The sequence below is a fragment of the Carassius gibelio genome, chromosome A2 (assembly GCF_023724105.1).
Source record: "Carassius gibelio isolate Cgi1373 ecotype wild population from Czech Republic chromosome A2, carGib1.2-hapl.c, whole genome shotgun sequence".
Lineage (NCBI taxonomy): Eukaryota > Metazoa > Chordata > Actinopteri > Cypriniformes > Cyprinidae > Carassius > Carassius gibelio.
In genome coordinates, this window is record NC_068372.1 from 2,656,647 (window position 1) to 2,680,496 (window position 23,850).

General features: G+C 38.0%; 2 protein-coding genes across 4 annotated transcripts in view; one reads left to right on the forward strand and one right to left on the reverse strand.

Annotated features, from left to right (window-relative positions):
* mier1b (mesoderm induction early response 1b, transcriptional regulator) overlaps positions 1 to 23,850 on the forward strand; it is a 136,666-nt gene that overhangs the window by 81,388 nt on the left and 31,428 nt on the right. Inside the window, exons 10-11 of the mRNA XM_052608762.1 lie at positions 11,058 to 11,152; positions 12,236 to 12,363. Coding sequence (XP_052464722.1) covers positions 11,058 to 11,152; positions 12,236 to 12,363 — 223 coding nt within the window. The remainder of the gene's footprint in view (positions 1 to 11,057; positions 11,153 to 12,235; positions 12,364 to 23,850) is intronic.
* Positions 1 to 23,850, reverse strand: part of LOC128021605 (uncharacterized) — a 232,326-nt gene that overhangs the window by 27,809 nt on the left and 180,667 nt on the right. The gene's annotated exons all lie outside the window — the stretch shown is intronic.

Here is a 23,850-nt window from a genome sequence, read left to right on the forward strand (position 1 = left end):
TAAAATTGTCAGATGGACCAAAAACAATGACCTCAGTCTTAGAGTCACTTAAGGTTAAAAAGTTACTGGCTAACCAATGCTTTACCTCATCAAGACATGTAAGCAGTGCATTTATGGCTGAAGGATCATTTCTTTTAATGGGCAGATAGATCTGTGTGTCATCAGCATAAAAATGGAATGACACACCATGCTTTCTCAGAATCGAACCTAAGGGAAGCATGTAGAGGGAAAAAAGCAGAGGTGCTAAAATGGATCCCTGAGGAAGTCCAAAATTAAGAGGTGCGGCAGAAGAGGTAAAATTGCCAATTTTTACTGAAAAATATCGATCCGTTAAATAGGATTTAAACCAATTCAAGACTGCGCATTTTAGCCCCACACAATATTCTAATCTAGACAGGAGCAACTGATGATCAATAGTGTCAAATGCAGCAGTCAAGTCTAAAAGGATTAAAATCACTGGGTCACCTGTATCAGTAGCAACTAAGATGTCATTTAACACTTTCAGCAGAGCTGACTCGGTGCTGTGGAAAGGACTAAAGCCGGACTGAAAGAATTCTGAGATCTGGTTAGTACTTAGAAAAGATTGTAGTTGACACAACACAATCTTTTCCAGGGCCTTAGAAATAAAAGGGAAAACAGAGATTGGACGGTAGTTATTTAAAACAGACATGTCTAAGGAAGGCTTCTTTAGCAATGGAGTAACGGAGGCCAATTTCATGCATGCGGGAACCAAACCAGTTGATAAGCATTTGTTAAACAGGGAAAGTAAGGCAGGGCCAACTGATTCCATCAACAATTTAAAATACCGGGGGTGAATTACGTCATGAGGACAGAACGAAACTTTGAGGGAGTTAATAATTTCAGAGATAAATTGTAAAGAGATGGGATCAAAGGACTCCCATATAGACGATGACTGGAGAATCTCATCATAAACAGGAACAATGTAGGTGGTTACTACTTGCGATCTTAATTTAATAATCTTTTCAGAAAAGAAACTCAAGAATCTTTCACATAATTCATTTGAGGAATTTGGTATACCATTGACAGATGGATTTAAGAGAGCATTTATGACCGAAAACAAAACTTTTGGTTGATTATTATTGTTTAGAATCAGATTAGAGAAATATGCTGCTTTTGCGGTCTTGGCAGCAGACTGGTAGGACTGAAGAGCAGACTTAAATACCTGTGAAGATTGAAATCTATCCTTTTTCCATTTTCGCTCTGTTTTCCTGCACATTAGATGTGGGCAGATCGATACTAATATCGATAATATCGATACCAACGGGAAAATATCGATACTTAAGTTTCAGTTTCTCTCGTTTTGTGACCTGGCCGTGTTTGTCAAAATGCTGCTGCTGTCACAGAGCAGAGCAAGCTCTCAAGAGTGCTGCTCGTGCTCGACACTGCTCTCCGCCGCCTCTCCTGTGTTGTACCGTCACGTGACTCAACACTAGCACTACCACCAGCAGTCAGACGCGCGCACCGCTCAGCTGCGCATTTCTAACAGCAGCCAGTCAGAGGCGGAGAGAAAGAGGAGCATTGTATGGCTGTATTTTCAGGCCGATCTACCCTTTTTGTGTTAGCTGTGAAAGGGATACTAGTTTCTATATTTAAACTACACCTAGATGTGCACCAGACTTAATTATTTTTATTATTTATTATTTTATCAATAGCTGATTCTCCAAGAGCAGTGGATATTACAAGGCGCCTATCAGAAATGATTGTAAAGGACCTGCAGCCTCTTTCCATAGTGGAAGATGTCGGCTTCAGGAATTTTGTACAAGGAGAATTTGTTTACATTGTGAAGTAAAACTTTGTGACTTTAAGAAAAAAATCCTGAAAAGAGGTGTACTAAAGAGGAGAAACATTTTTTTATTAACATGCTACTTGAAAAGAGAATTTGTTTTTACATTTTTTATATTTGTGAAGTAATCATTTTGTAACTTTGTTTATTTAAATAAAACAGAAGTAACCAAAAGTTGTTTCTGAACAAAAGCTTTTGTAGTACTGATTAATAACCCAAAATGCAAATGACAAAAACAAATTAAAAGTCATGAAAATTCATTTAGATTTAGGTTGAAGACGCACCCACCTTAATTATTAAAAATCATCGGTATTGGTATCGGTATTGGCGATACTGGCTCTGTATTTACTTGGAATCGGATTGATACCAAATCTAGCAGTATCGCACACCTCTACTGCACGTCTGTCTTAGAGAACGAATTTCTGGAGTTAGCCACCTTTCAGATTTAGTTTTTGGTTTAAAAACTTTAAGAGGAGCAGTTTCATTTAGAATGTGCATCCATACATTATTTAGCAGGTCGAAATGTTGGTCGACATTCAGATCAGCAAGTGAAATGTCTAAGGACAATTTTGAGCTCAGTTCATTAAAAAGCATGTTAAAATCCAGGTGAAACCGAGAGGAATAAGACCGAGACAACTTGACGACATCACATGGAGCAGGTAGATTTGGCAGTGACAAAGAGAATAAAATAGGCTTGTGGTCAGAGATCACTGCATCAGAAAGCTCAAGTTCAGAAACAGAAAGCCTATAAGTGAGCACTAGGTCCAGAGTGTGCCCTTGTATATGAGTGGGCTCATTTATCCACTGAGTGAGGTTAAAAGATTCAATAAGACTTAAAAGGTCCTTAGAAAGGGAACTGGATGGGCAACAGACATGAATATTAAAATCACCAACTAATATAAAACGGTCATAATTAGTAGTAATATACCCCATTAACTCTGTAAGTTCCATAATAAAATCTTTAACCAAATGAGGAGGGCGATACAACACAACTAACAGAATAGGACCGCTCCACTCAAAACTTAATAGCTGAGCTTCAAAACTAGAAAAAACTTTTGCAACAATATTCTGACAGCGAGAGAAAAAAGCATTTTTTAAAACAGTCACTAGGCCGCCCCCTCTACCATTTTGCCGGGGAGAGTTAAAAAATGAGCAATCGTTTGGAACCAGTTCAGAAAAAGGACTCAAATCTCCTACCTCTGTCCAAGATTCAGTGATGAACATAAAATCCAACTTATGAAAGGAGAAAAAATCGTTCAGCAGGAAGGTCTTATTTACCAGTGAACGGGCGTTTAACAAAGCCAATTTCGGTGGATTTATGTTGCCGGAAGTGGTCTTGACTTTGCGCAGAGATCTGAGGTTTCCAAGATTGGCCACCGTTTGTCGCGTGCTGAAACTGATGTGAGGAGATGCTAGACGAAGGCAGGTGAGCAGACAGGGACGACGGGGAGGAGCCAGCGTGAGGGAAGAACCAACGAGGACCAGAGAGTAGCGGAGTGTTGAACCGGCTTCCAGGCCGGGAGCATCAAGCTGGATTCGCAGCGATCCCGTAGGTGAGATTTCCATCTGGATGAGATCCCTGCACATCTGCCGCGCTTCCTCCTGCGTTTCCTTCATGGTGGTGTGAAAGGCCAACGGCATATATAGCCTAGTATATCCGATGGCAGGGATCCACATGGTTCAAAAATAAACTGTTTAGCACAAACATTGCTGCTTGCCAGAAATGAGGTGCGAATATCCAGCAAGGTTTGACGATCATAGGTCAGCTGAGCATGACAATTCAGAGATGTAAAATTAATAAAAACAAACAGACACGCGCCATCTTTTACCAAAGCAAACCTTCCACACCAAAGCAACTCTCATTGCCCAACCTATTTTTCAGAGGACACAGATGCGCTGGCCCACAACTGGCCCAGCCTCCTCCTTTACGCTTTTCCTCCGATCGCTCTGATCCCTCAGGTCATCAGACAAGTCAAGGAAGACAAGCACAGAGTCCCCCTTGTGCTCCCACTCTGGAGGAGCCAAGTTTGGTCCTCAGAATTATTCAGGCTCATGGCCGATCCCCCTGAGGCGGGAACTCCTCTTTTCAGGTGAACAGGACAGTCTGGCATCCACAGCCAGAACTCTGGGCTCTGCACCTTTGGTCCCTCGATGGGAACCTTTAAGGCTCCCTGGGGATGTACTACACACCATTGCTCAGATGAAAGCCCAGTCTACAAGACGCCTCTACGCCCAGAAGTGGTCGGTTTTCGTTGACTGGTGGTCAACACCAAACGAAGACCCTGTGGAGTGTAACGTATCTCCAATACTGTCATTTCTCCAAGAGCGTCTGGACAAGGGTCTCACCCTTCCACACTCAAGGTGTACATAGCAGCCATCCCAGCATTCCATGCTCCTATCGCTGGCCCATCAGTGGGACGAAACAGCCTCATTGTGTTTCCTGGGAGGTTATAGGTGGTTAAACCCCCCGGTGTCCTCTCTCTGTTCCCACTTAGGACTTTTCCACAGTCCTCGAAGCACTGTCAGCTGACCTTCGGGCCCTAATGCTATAAACCGCTCTACTACTTGCACTAACATCGGTCAAGTGTGTTGGCGATCTGCAGGCCCTCTTGGTGAGCCCTGCATCCCTTTTTTTATTATTATGCAAACAGACTATTACAATATTTACAAAAAACAAATACAATGCAAAAAACAAATTCAGAGACCAACATAACATGCATATCAGTACGATTTGTGTGTGTGTGTATGTGTGCGTGTGTGTCTTAATATAACTGGGTGAGGGGGTAGAAATATATGAATAAAGGGGGCTGTAGGGAAGTACAACAGACTTAACCAAAAAAAAAAAAAATTATATACACACATAACAATAGCAATAGTACTACTACTACTACTACTAATAATAATAATAATAATAGTGATAAATCCAATTAATAAGAATAGACAAATGGTAATAATAGTATTATCAGTCGTAGTAATGATAAACATATATAAACAAATATTTCTTCCAGAATGAGGGGGAGGTTAAAGGATCAGGAAAAGGACAAATAAAATAGTAGTAGTTATAATAATAATAATAATAATAATTGACACAGCCATTGAAAGTAATGATAATAGTAGTAGTTGCACTAATAATAATAATAATAATAATATTGATACAACTATTAATGATAAGGTATTGTAAAGCTGCCTCTGACATCCCTAATGGCCATGGCATATGATAGACCCCCACCAGCGTGTAGTTAGTTGCAAGGGGTTATCAAGGTGAGGTGCTTCGGGGCCCAGGGTCACCAAATCCAAACTCATTCCCAGCCGTCCCAGACATGCCACGCTTACCCTGTCTTGTGTGTTTTTTTGTTTTTTTTTTTGTTTTTTTTTATAAATATGGCTGCTTTCATTGTTATCCTCATGATATGTTTGTCAACTAGTGTGTAATGTATTAAAAAAAGTATGGCGTGTAACATGGAGCAGCCCAGTACAAAGCCCAAGCTGCCATGTCCACACCACACTTACCCTATGTGTTTTTTTTTTTTTTTGGCTTGCTTTATGGTTCAAATGACTGTGTGTGCACTTCATCTAACATGTGATGCATTTAAACAGCGAGGCAAGTGCTGGTCCAGCCAGGTTAAAAAGTACAAACTGGAGGGCGAAAGCCCAAGGACCCCGGCCCCACATCGCACCCACCCACAGCTAATCAAAACCATACATGGCAGGGACCAGTATGCCACAGCCAGCCTGGGTCCAGAAGCAGCAAGAGAGAGAGAGCGAGAGAGAGAGACAGAAAGAGAAATTTCAATATAATCTTATGAGTATTTTTTTATATATTTGATATATATATATATACATACATACATACATACATACATATATATATATATATATATATATATATATATATATATATATATATATATATATACATACATACATACACATATATATATATATATATATATATATATATATATATATATATATATATATATATATATATAATAGTTGGTGTTGTTACCTCTTCCTGACCTTGCTCCCCCCAATCATGTGTGAGCATTGATTGATGGTGTATAGTTGAAGATGGCTCAAGACAAAGAAGGTCAGTGGATTCATGACTGTTAGGAGTTAAGGAGAGATAACCAAGAAGGGTGTAGTTCTAGTGTACTATTTTGAGTGGAGGTAGACAAGTTTTCCATGGAGATGTACTCTATTAATACATTTTTCCAAGTTGTAATGTGTATGGTGTTCCTTGATTTCCAGTTCATGAGGATAGTTTTCTTGGCGATAGTTAGAGCTACTAGGAGTAATTGACTGTTTGTACCGTTTAAATTGATTATGGATATGTCACCTAATATACAAAGGGAGGGGGACAGCGGGATGTGACATCCCATAAATTTGGATAGTGAGTTAGTAACATTTTCCCAGAATTTTTTAACTGAAGTGCAATCCCAAATAGCGTGTACATAGGTGTCTGGAGTGTTTTGTGTGCAATGTGAGCATGTTTCTGCAGTAAAACCCATTTTAAATAATTTCTGCCCAGTAAGGTGAGATCTATGAAGTACTTTATACTGTATAAGTTGTAAGTTGGCGTTTTTTGTCATGAAGTAGATATTTTTACAGATTTGTGTCCAGAAAGCGGCATTGGGAGCAATGGATAAATCCGATTCCCATTTAGCACCGGGTAAGCTTAATGTATTGTCTGATTTGGATATTATTTTATATATTTTGGAGAGTAGTTTTTTTTTTGGGGAGGTAATATTAATTAGCTCTGAGATTGGAGGGGGAAGGTCTAGATTAATTGTCTAAGTGTCAATTTTTGATTGAATAGATGATTTGATTTGTAAGTATTCCAAAAAACAATTACTCCCAATGCCGTTTTTCTGGACCAAGTGGGAAAATGGTGCCAAGTTATTATTAAGGAGGATGTGTTGAAGTTGTGTGATGCCCTTATCTACCCATGTGCGCAAGTTGAGTGGCTTCTTTTTAACTATGAAATCTGGGTTATTCCAAATCGGGGTGTATTCAGATGGTGCAAGAGATGTGTTTGTGATTTGATGAAATTTCCACCAAGCTGTCAGAGCTGCGGCTATTGTTGGGGTTTTAAAACAGTTATGCTTTTTGATTGTGAAATGTTAATGTCCTTACAAACTGACTGTTCCACATCTAGCCATGTGCTTTCTGATGGGTTAGGATGAAACCATTTGTATATATTTTGGAGCTGATTGGCCAAATAAAAGTGGTATAAATGTGGAGCTTCAAGTCCTCCTTGTGTTTTTGGTTTCTGTAGTGTAGATAATTTAATTCTTGGGGTCTTATTTTTCCAGTAGAATTTAGTGATGATTGAATCTAGCAATTTAAACCAGGTGAGGGTGGGTAGTGCTGGAATCATTGTAAATAAATAGTTTAATTTAGGGAGTATAGTCATTTTAATTACTGATATTCTGCCCATAATGGATAGTGGTAAATTCATCCAGCGATGAAGGTCATCATTTATTGTTTTAAGTAATGGAGAGAAGTTAAGTCCAAAAAGCTCAGACAGCCTGGGGGAAACATTAATGCTTACGTATGTGATATAGTTGGTGCACAAAGGAATAGGTGGTGTTTGGGATGTCACATCCATGCTGTTGGAGTGTAATGAAAGCATGGCCGATTTACTCCAGTTGATGGAGTATTCAGAGATATTTGAGAATGAATCAATGAGTTTAATTGTTTCTTGTAATGATGATGGGAGGTCTTGTACATATAGTAATATATCATCAGCGTAAAGATAAATTTTGTGGTGCATGTTTAGTGTTTGAATTCCTTTTAATGTAGCTGTTTTATCGAATGGCTGCTTCTAATGGCTCAATGAAAATGGTAAATAATGAAGGAGAGAGTGGGCATCCTTGTCTAGTCCCCCGTTGTAGTGTGAAGATACGTGATGTTAGTCCATAGGTGATGACAGTGGCTGAAGGTGATGTATACAGAATTTTGATCCAATTTATAAATGGATCCCTGCATCCCTTGAGTTTGGGCCCGATGACTTGAAGGTAATTTTAAAACCCAGGCATGGCTACGTCCCTAAAGTGCTCTTGACCCCAGCACAGGTAATTTCTCTCTCAGCTCTGCCTCCTTTGTCAGGTGAACGAGAGCTGCATTCACTCTGCCCAGTGAGGGCTTTGAGGATGGACATTGAGCGGTCACAGTCTTTCCGGCAATCTGACCAGCTTTTTGTCTGCTTTGGTGGCCGCACCAAGGGGTCTTCAGTCTCAAAGCAGCACATCTCGCATTGGCTAGTTGAAGCTATCGCTCTGTGTTACTCCTCTATGAGCCTTGAGTGCCCCATAGGAGTGTATGATATAGATTTCATTCTTTAGGTCAAAACTTCATGAAAAGAAAATCAGTTTGAATAAAGCAAGCAATAACTCCAACAATAAGTTGGAGTTTAGTGATACACTAGTCAGTGTTCCTTCACATTGTTTGCACTGTTTTCTCTGCAAATATATGACCCTGAACCACAAAACCATTGTTTAGTCGCTGGCGTATATTTTTTAGCCTGTACTCAGTCTGAGATAGCAACTATCTCCAAGTTATCCTCCGATCTCAAAACAGCTGGCCAATCAAGTAATAGAGGGCGAGCTGAGAGCTGTGACGTAGACGCTAAGCACCGAATGTAAGATTGTAGTTTAGGATGACATGACATGAGTTTAGGTGATGTTGTGGCCCTAATCACAACAGGTTTTGGGAAAAGTTTAATTTATCAACTGTTACTAATCATCAGCGAAAAACTGGGGAGGCCAAAGTTCGGCAGGGTGATAATTGTGATTGTGTCCCCCTGGGTTGCTCTCATGCAGGTTAAACAGGCAGTGAAACTCACTCAATGTTTTTTTTTTTTTTTTCTTGCAGCATTCCTGTGTTTACAGTGGAAGTTATGCTGTGTTCCAGGCAGGTTTTTGAGCCCGTAAGTCATGACTTCAAACCACGACTCACGATTTTGTAGTGTTCCAGGCAAGTCACGCCAAAATTTCTGAGCGCAAGGAATTGTAGCTAATTATTAATTTTATTTTAATTTTTAAGTTATATTGTCCTTAAATATTTGTTTCAACATGTACCACTTGCATGAATACTGAATCCGTAGACAATATTATCCGTAGGGGCGGCCATTGTTGTTTCACGGGCTATGTGATGTCAGAGCTTGGAACTAGGAGTACATTGATCTAGGAGTTCATGGGTGGAAAGTCATGGGTTTGACTGCTGTTCTAGTGCACTTTTATGGATAGAAGGTTGGAAAAACATGGGTTACGGGTTGCCTGGAATGCGGCATAATAGAGGCGGCTGAGATGGCGCATGACACACGTCATGACCAAACGTTATGCGATTGACTTATGGGTAACCAATGATTTCAGACATTCTCAGTATTATATATATGTATATAAATACACAATTTTTTTGCACCCTCAGATTCCAGATTTTCAAATGGTTGTATCTAGGCAAAATATTGTCCTATCTTAACAAATCCATACATCAATGGAGGGCTTATTCATTCAGCTTTCAGAGGATCTATAAATCTCAATTTTGAAAAATTTACACTTAAGACTGGTTTTGTTGTCCAAGGTCACTTATGCCAGCAGTCATTCTCAGTGGCCAACTTTAATAAATTGAAGCATGGATGTGTTTTTTTTGAATAAGTGCACCTACACGACCTCTGTTCGTCAAAGTCTTTTTTGTTGTTTTAAAAGCAAAACATGAGTATAATTTGGAATTAATATAAGGAATTTCACTGATTTAGTTTTCAAGAAAAGTATTTAAGTTTTACCACTTTTCATTAAGTTGACAGTATGTTCATTTATATGATAATAAATCAGGAAACTATATGAGATACAATATGATGCAATAATTCAGAATTTTCTCAAATGACAACAGTCATGATCGGTAATCACAATTATAATTTATAAATTTATGACATATGCATTCATGAAATATGATTCATTTTATAAATGTTATTTATTCATGCACCACAAACAGTGTTTGTTTGAGAAAAATTAACCTTTAGAAATAATATTGAAATACACACAAATTGCCCTTTGATCCAGTTTGAAAAATTGCTCGAGTTCTGTTAGTACGCCTATAGTATATTGTTGGTGTAAAAAAAAAGCAGCTGCTTTTATCTGCCATGTTAATCATTATTTTTACACATGATACTTTTTTTTGCTGTAAAATGTACATTAGCCTAATAATAACTTGTCATAATAACTATAATAACTTGAGCATAGGCTACATAAGCCCTGCCGGCTTGCTCTGTTCTGTAGTTTATTAAAAGTTTATTAATTCTGAACGTGTTGCATGTACATATTGCACCAAAAAGCAACACTGCACTCCCTTGGGTTCATAGCAACACATCCGCCACATGTGAAGTTGAATGGATAAACGGTTCTCGACTAGGCTTGCCACAATAGACGGTGTTGACGATGATACCTTTGTTAAGCTGCAATACTGGTTACATCACTTGCCCATCGACCCCCACCATTGTTTAGATTTTTTATAGTAATACAAATCATTTAGTTCATTAAAATAACAGACACTAGAATTAAAAATTGAACGTGGTTGCTCAAATGCAGCAGAACATTCAGCGTTCAATGGGTTCCACAGTGTTTGCCGATTTTTACTTAATTTAAACTTAAATTTATTTTTAATTTTTTTTGCATCAAGGTGTATTCTGTTCCTCCAAGCTTTATTATCCATTTTATACATTATACATTTCTTACTTATTTGGTTATATATTATACATGTTTACTTATTTAAACTTTTATGTAAGTTATTTTATATTTTATATTAGGCATAGCCTGCCCGATAGCATGGCAATTTTTGTTTTGTTTTGTAAATACAATTTAGTTTTATATTTAGTTGTAGCATTCAAGCAATTGACGCAGAATTGCTGCTAATTTGCGCATGGTACTTTTAAGCAAAACATATGCAAAATATGACCGTGGTATGGCACAGCTTGTCAGTTAATAAAGGCTTTGTTTAAATGCTGCTCCACATGAAATCATGCACGAGTAAAGATTTACAGCTGATAACTGAACTGGCGTTGCTAACAAGATGCGCATTAATTATCGGGCAATTTTTATCATGCATCCCAAATATATATATATATATATATATATATATATATATATATATATATATATATATATGTATATGTATATGGTCCTAAAAAAAACTGCAATTAAATGGATTTTTCCATCGACTGAAGTCACATTTTTTTATTATTTTTTTTATACAGAGGAACTATCTGTCTGGACGGAAGAAGAATGTAGAAATTTTGAACAAGGTTTAAAGGCTTACGGAAAAGACTTCCATTTTATCCAGGCCAGCAAGGTAGTGCTCATTTTATGGCATTCATCACAATAATAATAATAATAATATTGTAATGTTTAATTTATATCGCACCTTTCCTAAGCTTAAGGATGTTGTAAAAGGTATACCAAAGCAACAAATATTGATTACAAAGAAACAATTGCATTGGACATTTGTCCAAAGCAGTTAAAAATAATGCAGTTGCATATAACACAGATTATGTAGTAGAAATAGTAAAACAAAATGGACACATACACAATGTAAATTAGTGGTAGTGTTGATATAAACAAATAGGTTTTAAGCTTTGATTTGAATTGACTGAAAGAGGTGGTGACTGTTCTGAGTGTAAGGAGAAGTGAATTCCAAAGTTTGGGTGCAGTAACATAAAAGGACCTGCCGCCCATTGAAGAAATGCGGAGCCTAGGTACACAAAGAAGTTTGCAATTGTAAGCCTGGAGTGCGCAAGAAGGTATATTAGGAAAGAGTAGGTCAGAAAGATAGGAGGGAGCAAGACCTTTGAGAGTCTTAAAGGTGAGCAAAAGAATTTTGTATTGCACACGAATAGAGACAGGCAACCAGTGAAGATTAATTAGAATAGGGGTGATGTAAACAGATTTTTTTGTGGCATTTAATAATCTGGCAGTAGAATTTTGAACGTAATGCAGACGAATGAATGAAGGAGTGAGCTGGTAATCCAGAGAAATTTTTAATATTTCTGTTTTAATCAAGTTCAGACTAAGAAAATTAGAATGGAGCCAATCCTTTAACTCATAATTCTAAATGGGTTGAATCTGGTTGGATATTTTTAATCTGGTTGGAACAATAGGTTTAATGCAGTAGGTAGATCAGTTAATTTGAAGAAAGTCTTGAAATGAATGTCAATCCATATCTGCCCTTTCTTGTATTAACATTTTAACATTTACAGATGTAATCACTAAAAAATTTTAATAAGCTGTGGGGTTCAATAATGTGCCAAGCAGTTTTCTCTGTTAGATAAGTATATCTAACAGAGTACTTGACTACTTGATGTGGCATTTCAAAACTAAATAATGTTTTTTTTTTTTTTTTTTTTTTTATTATTGTCATTTCCTTAATCAATTTCAGGTCAGAACAAGGTCTGTCGGAGATTGTGTGGCTTTTTATTACATGTGGAAAAAGTCAGAGCGGTATGATTTCTTTGCGCAACAAACTAGGCTTGGAAAAAGGAAATACAACCTTCACCCAGGAGTAACGTAAGTATCTTTGCTAAAACCTTTTCCTTGGGTTAAAGTAACTAAAGAAGCGTGATCATTGTTTTATGAACATTTTAGTAGGCTAGACACTTCTTAGGTACCCAAGGTTACGTCAGTAACTGGAGACGTTATTGGGTTTTGAATTTCAAAAATTATTATTACATAGCATTTTGGTCATCCACTTTTGTGATTTATATATCTAGCCTACAAAAATGTTTTATAAACAGTGATCACACTTTTGTTACTTGGCTGTGTTTAAATCCTGCCTAAAAGAATTGTCTGCAGTTATTGCTTTGCAATGTACATGATAGACCTTCAGGTTTTGAATGGCTGTGCTATTCAAATTTATATAATTCACATCAAGTGTCCATTATTTGCCAGCATAGACAATGGCTGTCATGGATGTTTTGCAGCGCAAAATAAACTAATAAATAATAGTAATAAACTAATAAATAATAAAAAAATCATTTGTTAAGCTATTTTATCTACAGCTCTTTAGAGGTAGAATTCTTTAGTGAAATAAGTAGGGCCAATGTGTTATTTATTGTAATAAATTTGAATAAATTAAGGAGACCGAGAGAGAGAGAAAGGCCTAGCGAGTGTGTGTGAAGCTTGCAAACAAGTGAAGTTTGTTGGTTTAGTAAATTAGCTCAAAAGGGAAATTAATATAATTAATTACAATAAATTATGATTAAAAATTATTATTTATATCAGCTGCCAGTAGTAACTGTAGCATAATTAAATTGCCCTCAACTAATCTGTTCATCCAGCGAACATTGTGTACATTCATGTCAACTCTAGGAAAGGATATTTTCATGGCCACAGAAAACACTTTCATACATTATTAATGCATTAGATCATGTAGCAAAATCTAAACTGTAAAGGGACATTCATTTGCAAGTAGGGAAATGTCGGTATCAAATTTTCCTGTTGCGATTAACCCTCTGGAGTAAGGGTATTTTTGGGGCCTGGAGAAGTTTTGTCATGCCCTGACATTTGTGATTTTTTCAGTTTCTTAGAAGAATGTAAATAGCTAAAGTCTAATCTCACTGTAATCAGCACATACTGGGCTATTATAATATGTGAGCAGCATGTATGTACATGATTTGTGTTTTTGAGAAAAAAAAAATGTTATGCGTGGTTAGTGAAAAACTAAAAACACATTGGTACATTGGTTCCCGGGACTTCTGAGAACTGAAACTTGTAGCCTAGAATTTTATTTTCTAAATTATGTGAAAATCATCTTTCATACTCACTTTCAGAAAACAATATATAGATTTACATTTTCTAAGACACTTTTTGTTGGTAAAAAAGTCATATGCGAGTAGGCGTCAACTATCATGAATGAGAAGACAAAGGCCTGCATAATGAGCTGCATAATGAGCCTTTCAGTCAGGTTTGTCACTGAGAGGGAGGAGTTACAAGAAAGAATGTGAGGACAAAATAAATGTATATAATTTTATGTTAGTAGTTTATTTAGAATATATTTAATTATCCCACAACATAATTTAATATCCACTTGGGAGTGCAGTTAAACAGTTTATTAGGAACAATCAAAGCTGACTTTCAAACCGAATTTCTTGCATCATTACTCCAGTCACACAATCCTTCAGAAATCCTTTTAACAATCTCATTTTCTACAAAAAAATAAAAATAAAATAAAAAAAAATATATATATATTGTTATTATTATTGTTGTTGTTGTTATTATTATTGTTGTTGTTGTTGAAAAGAGCTGAATATTTTTTCAGATTTTTTTAGGGGGGATTAATTGAAGAACAGCATTGTTTGTTACGTTACATTTACATTTATTCGTTATATTTATATTATTTACCTCAAGCTTTTGAATGGTATAGTATTGTATATTGTTATTGAAACTTCTTTATATTTCACATGATTATACATTTAGTCAGGAATTATAGTTTGGAAAAGTCTTTGGAAAATGTGTAACTAGTAAAATGGTTACACATTATGTTAAAACTAGTACAAGTATATAAATTAATAAAAAGAGACTAACTCATGTTTATGATCTCTGCTGAATAAAGTGTTTCATTCTTTTTTCTGATAAAATCCAAATCTCAAATCCTCAACCACATCACATCTTTTTGGGGTGAATTATGTCTTCTTCCTCTCATCGCGAAGCAAACAGTAAAAAAAAAGAAAAAACATGAAGAACAATCTTGCTGCGTTGTCTTAGAGCGTTCAGCGCGGGGGCGTGGTCGCATTAAAAGATAATGAAGTGAGACGTGAAAAACAGACATTGCGTTGTTTTCATATGGATTACTTTATTACAGAATATTTGTTTTCAGCAACACTTGTTTAGTTTATAAGTACACATGTCAAGCCTTCTATAAATATATCTCTCATGTCTCTTTGTTGTTACAGCTCATTTTAATGACACGTTTGTAAATGAAGGGCAGACAAAGGCTGCAGACAGCACACCTTGTTTGTTATCTTTATTTTATAAGTGCACAACGTTTTCTTATGTCTGTATACAAAAAAAGTAGACCCTTTACAGAATAATTTGATGTATTGCTCTTATCTGTACGATCAAAACTGAAAGGGTAATTTAAGTTCTTTTTGGGGTTATCAAGAGAAAATGCCTCATAATGCGTATACGCGTTAATCAACTTCAGAGGGTTAATTGCTCATGCTTTTATCACGGTATATGGTACTAACGCGGTATTGAAATTTAGTTTAAAAAAGTGGTCATAATACGGTATAACAGGTTATATAACTTTTTTTCTAATAACAAAAATAAATGAACATTTAAATACAATAAAGCAGTACAGAATATATAAAGTTAAAAGTTTTACACAGATTAAAGTGCAAAAGAACTATAAAGACCCATTGGTATCACTTTACAATAAGACCTCATTAGTTAACCATTAACTTTCACAATGAGCAATAGCTACATTTGCTGCAGAAGTTATTCATCTTTGTTAAAAAAAAATACAAGTCTTAGTTCTTGTTAGCTTATTAAATAATACAGTTGCAACTTTAGATGTGTTATTAAATATTGGAATACCTAAGATTAACAGGGTGTCCGTGGGGTTGTAAAAGGTAGTAAATGAAATAAGCCAAAATTAAGGGCACAAAAAAATATTAAAAAGTTATAAACATCACCTGGCGAGCTATTAAAATTTCGAGCCTAGTTTTTTTAGATAGATTTTCAATTTGTGCAGCCCTTTCTTCTAAAATTTGCATGGATTTATTTATATGTTGAGAGTAGGACCTGAGCGATAGCATGTGAGGGGTTCGTTAGCCCCATGCGCTGAAACAAACTGGGTACCTGGCTTGCTTGCTGCCAAACATGTACGCAAGCTTGCTTCCATTCAGTAATTAAAACATGGGGAATTGCAAGTTTTCGATCTAACTTTCACAATAGATCGCAAATTTTCATATTTTCCACACAATTTCTGCAGAATCTGGGCTTAGAAGCATTCTGTGATGTCATCACAACACGCATTCATTCAAAGAAAGCTACATTGGATAAACAAACTGAAAGCAGAACGAATCCGCGCTAGTAGGGCTGCGTGGACCGTTTATCTGCTGTTTAACAGTGCTTGGAGATAAAGTGAAGAAAGCAGTCAAATTTACCACAGAATCAATAACATCTCTGTGAAGTCTTGAGGGAATCATTCAAATTTAGCTAAGAATTCTGTTAAAGCTGATATCAGAACAAACGCCACTGATGTGGACACCAGGAAAAGGGGCAACTTGTGGCAGAAATGGTCTAATGTTTTCAAGTGATTTTAAATGCTTCACACAACTTTTCCAAGCAATGCTTTAAGTATTACCAAATTTGAAAGTTATTTTTAATGTGATTATATTTGTTCATCCTTAAAGGCAGTTCATCATTGAATTCAGTTATGTCATCTCTGTTCAGTTAAATAGTGTATGTGCATTTATTTGCAATCAAGTCAACGATATCGATGTAGATGAAGTGATCCCAACTAAGCAAGCCAGAGGCGACAGCGGCAAGGAACCGAAACTCCATCGGTGACAGAATGGAGAAAAAACCTTGGGAGAAGCCAGGCTCAGTTGGGGGGCCAGTTCTCCTCTGACCAGACGAAACCAGTAGTTCAATTCCAGGCTGCAGCAAAGTCAGATTGTGCAGAAGAATCATCTGTTTCCTGTGCTCTTGTCCTGGTGGTCCTCTGAGACAAGGTCTTTAAAGGGGATCTGTATCTGGGGCTCTAGTTGTCCTGGTCTCCGCTGTCTTTCAGGGCAGTAGAGGTCCTTTCTAGGTGCTGATCCACCGTCTAGTCTGGATACGTACTGGATCCGGGTGACTGCAGTGATCCTCTGATCTGGACACAGACTGGATCTGGTGGCCATGGTGACCTCGGAACAAGAGAGAAACAGACAAATATTAACGTAGATGCCATTCTTCTAATGATTTAGCAAGTACATATTGGGTGTTATGTGAAGTGTTTCCGGTTCCGGTTTACCTAATTAATGCCTAAAAATCCTTTAACGGATTTGGATATTAAAAGCATATTAGTATGTTATGTTTATGCCAGGTTAAAGAGATGGGTCTTTAATCTAGATTTAAACTGCAAAAGTGTGTCTGCCTCCCGAACAATGTTAGGTAGGTTATTCCAGAGTTTAGGCGCCAAATAGGAAAAGGATCTGCTGCCGCAGTTGATTTTGCTATTCTAGGTAATAGGAATTATCAAATTGCCTGAGTTTTGAGAACGTAGCAGAGGTAGAGGAGTATAATATAAAAGGAGCTCATTCAAATACTGAGGTGCTAAACCATTCAGGGCTTTATAAGTAATAAGCAATATTTTAAAATATATACGATGTTTGATAGGGAGCCAGTGCAGCGATGACAGGACCGGGCTAATATGGTCATACTACTATGGTCAGCACTAAGATCCAATAAAACTAATAGAGAGATACACCCACGATCAGATGATAAGAGCAGATCATTTGTAACTCTAAGGAGAGCAGTATCAGGACTATGATACGGTCTAAATCCTGACTGGAAATCCTCACATATACCATTTTTCTCTAAGAAGGAATATAATTGTGAGGATACCACCTTTTCCAGTATCTTGGACAGAAAAGGGAGATTCGAGATTGGTCTCTAATTAACTAGTTATTTGGGGTCAAGTTGTGGTTTTTTGATGAGAGGCTTAATAACAGCCAGTTTGAAGGTTTTGGGGACATATCCTAATGACAATGAGGAATTAATAATAGTCAGAAGAGGATCTATGACTTCTGGAACCACCTCTTTTAGGAGCTTAGATGGTATAGGGTCTAACATACATGTTGGTTTAGATGATTTAACAAGTTTATACAATTCTTCCTCTCCTATAGTAGAGAATGAGTGGAACTGTTTCTCAGGGGTCTATAGTGCACTGTCTGATGTGATACTGTAGCTGACGGCTGAATGGTTGCAATTTTATCTCTAATAGTATCGATTTTAGAAGTAAAGTAGTTCATAAAGTCATTACTGCTGTGGTGTTGGGAAATGTCAACACTTGTTGAGGCTTTATTTTTCGTTAATTTAGCCACTGCATTGAATAAATACCTGGGGTTTTGTTTGTTTTCTTCTAAAAGAGAAGAAAAGTTTTCAGATCTAGCAGTTTTTAATGCTTTTCTGTAGGATATGTTACTTTCCCGCCAAGCAATACGAAATACCTCTAGTTATGTTTTCCTCCAGCTGCGCTCCATTTTTCGGGCTGCTCTCTTTAGGGTGCGAGTATGCTCATTATACCATGGTGTCAAACTGTTTTCCTTAACCTTCCTTAAGCGTAAAGGAGTAACTCTATTTAAAGTGCTAGAAAAGAGAGAGTCCATAGTTTCTGTTACATCATCAAGTTGTTCTGAGGTTTTGGATATGCTAAGGAATTTGTATACATCAGGAAGATGAATACAGTCTTTAAAAAAAAAAAAAAGCAGTCTTTTGTGGTAGAAGTGATGGTTCTTCCATACTTGTAACAAGAAGTAGAATTTACAATTTTGGCTATATGAAGTTTGCACAGAACTAAATAATGATCTGCGATATCATCACTTGGCTGAATAATTTCAACACTATCAACATCAATTCCATGTGACAGTATTGAATCTAGAGTATGATTTCGACAATGAGTAGGTCCTGAAATGTGTTGTCTAACACCAATAGAGTTCAGAATGTCTATAAATGCTGATCCCAATGCATCTTTTCATTATGGACATGGATATTAAAATCACCAACTATTAAAATTTTATCTGCAGCCAGAACTAACTCGGATGTAAAATCACCAAACTCTAAAGTCTGTATGGTGGCCTGGTGGCCTTTATACAGTAGCCAGTACAAACATAACAGGGGATTTATCATTAACATTTGTTTCTCTGGATAATGTTATATGTAGCACCATTACTTCAAACGAGTTATACTTGAAGCCTGCCCTCTGAGAAATCCTGAAAACGTTGTTATAAATTGGAGCAACTCCTCCCCCTTTGCCTTTTAGACGTGGCTCGTGTTTATAACAGTAATCTTGGGGGGTGGACTCATTTAAAATATTGTAATCATCAGGTTTTAGCCAGGTTTCTGTCAAACAGAGTACATCTATATTTTAATCAGTGATCATATTATTTACAAAAAGTGTTTTCGTAGAAATGGATCTGATATTCAATAAGCCAAGCTTTATCATTTGTTTATCCATATTGCATTTGTTTTTTATTTGTTGAACCTCAATTAAATTGTTAACCTTAACTTGGTTTGGTTTGATTTTCTAGTTCGGGGAACAGACACAATCTCTATAGTGTGATATCTAGGTGAAAGAGTCTCTATATGCTGAGAATTGACTTACCTGCTTCCTGACCTGGGCCCTAGTTAGTCTAGTATGAACACTATATGCTCATGGGCATTATGAACTTGTTTAATTAAAGTTAATTAATTAATATAATTCAGACCAAACGGATAAGCTGCAGTGCTTCCATGATAATGGCTAACGTTAGCTACAATGTTTGCCAAACCAACCAACTTGCCTCGACAATATACTACTTTAATAGGTAACTTAACACAGACAAAGTGAATTAGACATGTAGTGTACACATACCTTTATTATTTATTCGCCTCGCTGGATGAGCATTCAGGTTCTCTGCTGTATCGAGCGCTCTGTGTGTGGACTCTGGTGATGATGTGATGATGAGGTTCGAAGCACAAACAACCCATGTGCTGGGTCAACTGATATAAGTTGGGTTGATGGATTTTGACCCAATGCATGAGTTGCACAAAATAACCCAAATTCCATATAAATAACCTATAATGGGTAAAGCATTTCATAACCCAGCGGTTGGGTAGATTAAATAACCCAAAATATTTTAGAGTGTAAGTACTGAAGATTTGGATTCTGCTCTTGCCAGTCTTAGAGATTCAACAACTGAGAGCGAGGCCGTCTCAGTTGAATGTCCACTTCTGAAGCCAGATTGGTTGCTGTCAAGGAGATTGTTGTGTGTGAGAAATGTGGAGACTTGTTTGAACACAGCTCTTTCAAGTGTTTTTGCAATGAAAGGAAGAAAGGAAACTGGTCTGTAGTTCACTAAAAGAGATGGGTTGAGGCTGGGTTTCTTAAGTAGTGGAGTTATACGTGCCTGTCTAAATGATGAGGGAAAAACACCAGTGTGGAGGGAAGTGTTGATGATGTGAGTGAGTGCAGGTACAGCTGCAGGAGAAATGGCTTGAAGGAGATGAGATGGAATAGGATCAAGCGGGCAAGTAGTAGGGTGATTAGAAAGGATGAGTTTTGAGACTTCTGCCTCAGAGAGTGAAGAGAAGGATGTAAATGAGTGTAAGTTTGCTGGTGATATGAGCTTGAATGATTGTGGTGTGGAAAATTGTGCACTAATGTGTTTAATTTTATTAATGAAAAACGTTGCAAAGTCGTCAGCTATTAGAGATGAAGCAGGAGGGGGAGAAGGAGGACAAAGAAGTGAGGAAAATATTTTAAAAAGCATGTGAGAGTTAGATGAATTGTTAATTTTGTTATGGTAGTATGTAATTGTAGCAGAGGAGACATTAGCAGAGAAAGAAGATAGGAGTGACTGATACACAATAAGGTCAGTAGTATTTATGGACTTGCTCCACACCCTTTTAGAAGCTCTAAGCTTAGAACGGTGTTCGTGTAGAACATCAGATAACCAAGGGGCAGAAGGGGTGTTACGGACTGGCCTGGAAGATACAGGGCAAACAGTGGAGCAGAAAGTATCAGTAGCACTGTTTACATCCAAAGATGCAAACAATTTAGGGGAAGGAAGTGAAGATGAAACCATTGCAGATAGCCGGGAGGGTGAAAGTGTGCGTAGGTTACGTCGAAAGATGACGTGGAGGGGTAAGTGATGTGTCAGGGACCAGGTTAAGAGTGAGGAGGAAGTGATCCGTACGGATCACTATCATATTGTTACGTGACCATGGTAATAAACCAAGCTGGTACAACATAACATACAAAAACCATAGACGCAGTGACATTGCAAAAATAATTTAATTTAATGCAATAATGATTTTTACATAAACAGAGCGTGGTGGTAAAAATAACAAAACAAACAGAAAGAAAATCCTGATCTCACATAACTACAACACAAGATAAAACTTACCTACCTCCCGACCAAAAACAAAATACAATGTTTACCGTGAGTCTTCCGAGTCCTCTAACTGCTGCACTAACTAAACTAAATAACATGAAAACACCAGTCACCAGAATCTCCACCACCACCGCTCTAAAAATCAACTATAAACACAAACATCAATCCCATACCGGAACACGTGCTTGTGGAAACGGAAATATTAACTCAACACAAAAAAAACCTCCACAAAGATCATAAGCTGAGCCGTGCGAGCCCAGCAAGACACCACGGAGCTGCGCTCCGTCTGCCAGCGGGAGCAGATGAGAATGAAAGGAGAGCCCCGCCTCGTGGTACGTCAAACAAGGCTTCTTTAAAGTGGGTTGCCCCACCCACTAACAGCAAACACCTGGACATCATTGACCTAGAGGAGAAAAAATAACGGGAGCATAACCACAATTAAGCAGCTCAAACTATTCAAATCGCTTAATAGCGTAACACCCCCACACTTAAGAAAAAAAATTGGGGTTGAAATCAATAAAAAATAAATACTTACAAATAAATATTTACAAACCCATTAACATTCAGCAATGGCACCAAAACCCTGCTAAACGAGAAACAAAATTAGTGCAATTTTTTTTTTACAATTTGTTTTCAAGTTTATCCCAATCAAGCACGAGACAATGCATCTGCAACTACATTGTCGCGTCCTCGAATATGCCTGATCTCCAAGTTGTAACCTTGCAGTATCAAACTCCACCGCATTAAGCGCTGGTTAGAATTACGCATGCGATCAAGAAAAACCAAGGGGTTGTGATCTGTGTATACCACAACCGGATATGCAGCACCTCCCACATAGACCTCAAAGTGCTGAAAGGCAAGCACAAGAGCAAGGGCTTCCTTCTCTATGGTCGAATAAGCACGCTGATGACAGTTAAATTTGCGCGAAAAAAAACAGACCGGGTGTTCAAGACCATCCCTGTCTTGTTGTAGAAGAACAGCTCCTGCTCCTAAATCACTCGCATCAACCGCAATAGAAAAAGGCCGCGAAAAATCAGGAGCGGCTAACACAGGCCCAGTAATCAGCAGTGCTTTAACAGACTCGAAAGCAGCCTGACTCTGTGGAGTCCAATTGTAGGTCACTTTCGGACTGAGCAAATCAGTGAGGGGCGAGGCAAAAGCAGAGAAATTTTTGCAAAATGACCGGTAGTAACCTACCATGCCAAGGAAGCGACGAAGTTCGCGACGAGTGGTTGGAGGAGGATAATTCAAAATCGCTTCAACTTTAGACTGGACAGGACGCACCTGCCCACGACCAACCACTTTACCCAGATATACTACAGTAGCCTGGCCAAACTCACATTTAGCCAGGTTAATGGTTAAATTAGCCTCCGATAACCTACGAAACACCGTGGAAAGATGGGCCATATGAGAAGGCCAGGTGGCACTATAGACCACCAAATCATCCAGATAGGCTGCGCAGTTAGGCACACCATCCAGCACGCCATTGATGAGCCTTTGAAAAGTGGCGGGAGCGTTTCGAAGGCCAAAGGCCATGGCGGTATACTGTAAAAAATGATCTGGCGTGACAAAAGCTGAAATCTCTTTAGCACGAAGGGGTCAACGGAACTTGCCAGTAACCCTTCAACAGGTCAATTTTACTGACAAATACAGCTGAACCCAGGCGATCAACACAATCATCGATACGCGGTAATGGGTAGCTGTCAGGTTTTGTAACTGCATTCATCCTTCTAAAATCTGTGCAAAAACGCATGGAACCATCACTTTTTGGAATGAGTAAACAGGGCGAACTCCATGGACTATTACTAGATTCTGCAATGCCATTTTCCAACATAAACTTTACCTCACTCTGAAGCAACAACCTTTTGTGTGGGTTTGTACGATAAGGATGCTGTTTAATTGGAAATGAGGCCCCCACATCAATGTCATGTTCTATTGCCGTTGTTCGACGAGGCACATCAGGAAACAAATTCTCATGTTGTTTAATCAAGGAGATTAAATCATTACGTTCCAATGTGGATAAACTAGACAAAAATGAATCTAGATCATTAAGAACCTCAGAATTCTTCATTCTCCCTTCAATTACCTCCATCGATGGAATACGACCCTCATCTTCAAACAAAGCACTGACCACAGCACCCGGTTGTACCGACGAAAATGCACTTTCAGGTTGTGCCTCAACTACCAACGAGGCAACAACTCCAGCGTCACACTTCTTGGATGGTGGCAGGCTCGTTACGCAGGCCTCACTATTTCTGACAGTTGGAGAGCAAGGAGATTTGAGCTCAGAAATTGAATCTTCTCGACCACAATACAACTTCAAACGGTTAATATGACATAGTGTGGTCTTTCTCTTTCGATCAGGAGTCGAAATGACATAATTCAAATTACTCACCCGCCGTTCAACACAATAAGGCCCAGTGTAACGAGCCTGCAAAGCAGAACCCATCACAGGAATCAACACAAGAACTTTATCACCAGGACTGAAACTTCGAAAAACAGCCTTCTGATCAAACCTCTGCTTCATTTGTTTTTTACAGAGACCTAAATTCTCTTCAGCCAACTGGCATGCACGACTGAGCCTATTACGCATGTTGGACACGTAATCACACAAACTGACAGACTCCTTAGGCTCAACTAGCCATGACTCTTTTAACAGCTTCATAGGCCCACGAACCATGTGACCGAAAACAAGTTCTGATGGGCTAAAACCCAAACTCTCTTGTACTACCTCACGCACAGCAAAAAGAGCAAACGGTACACCTTCATCCCAATCACGTTGAAAATCAAGGCAAAAACACTTGAGCATACTGTTCAAAGTCTGATGGAAGCTCTCAAGTGCACCTTGAGTTTGCGGATGATACGGGCTGGACGTAACATGGTGGACAGCGAGCTGGCGCATAGCTTGAGC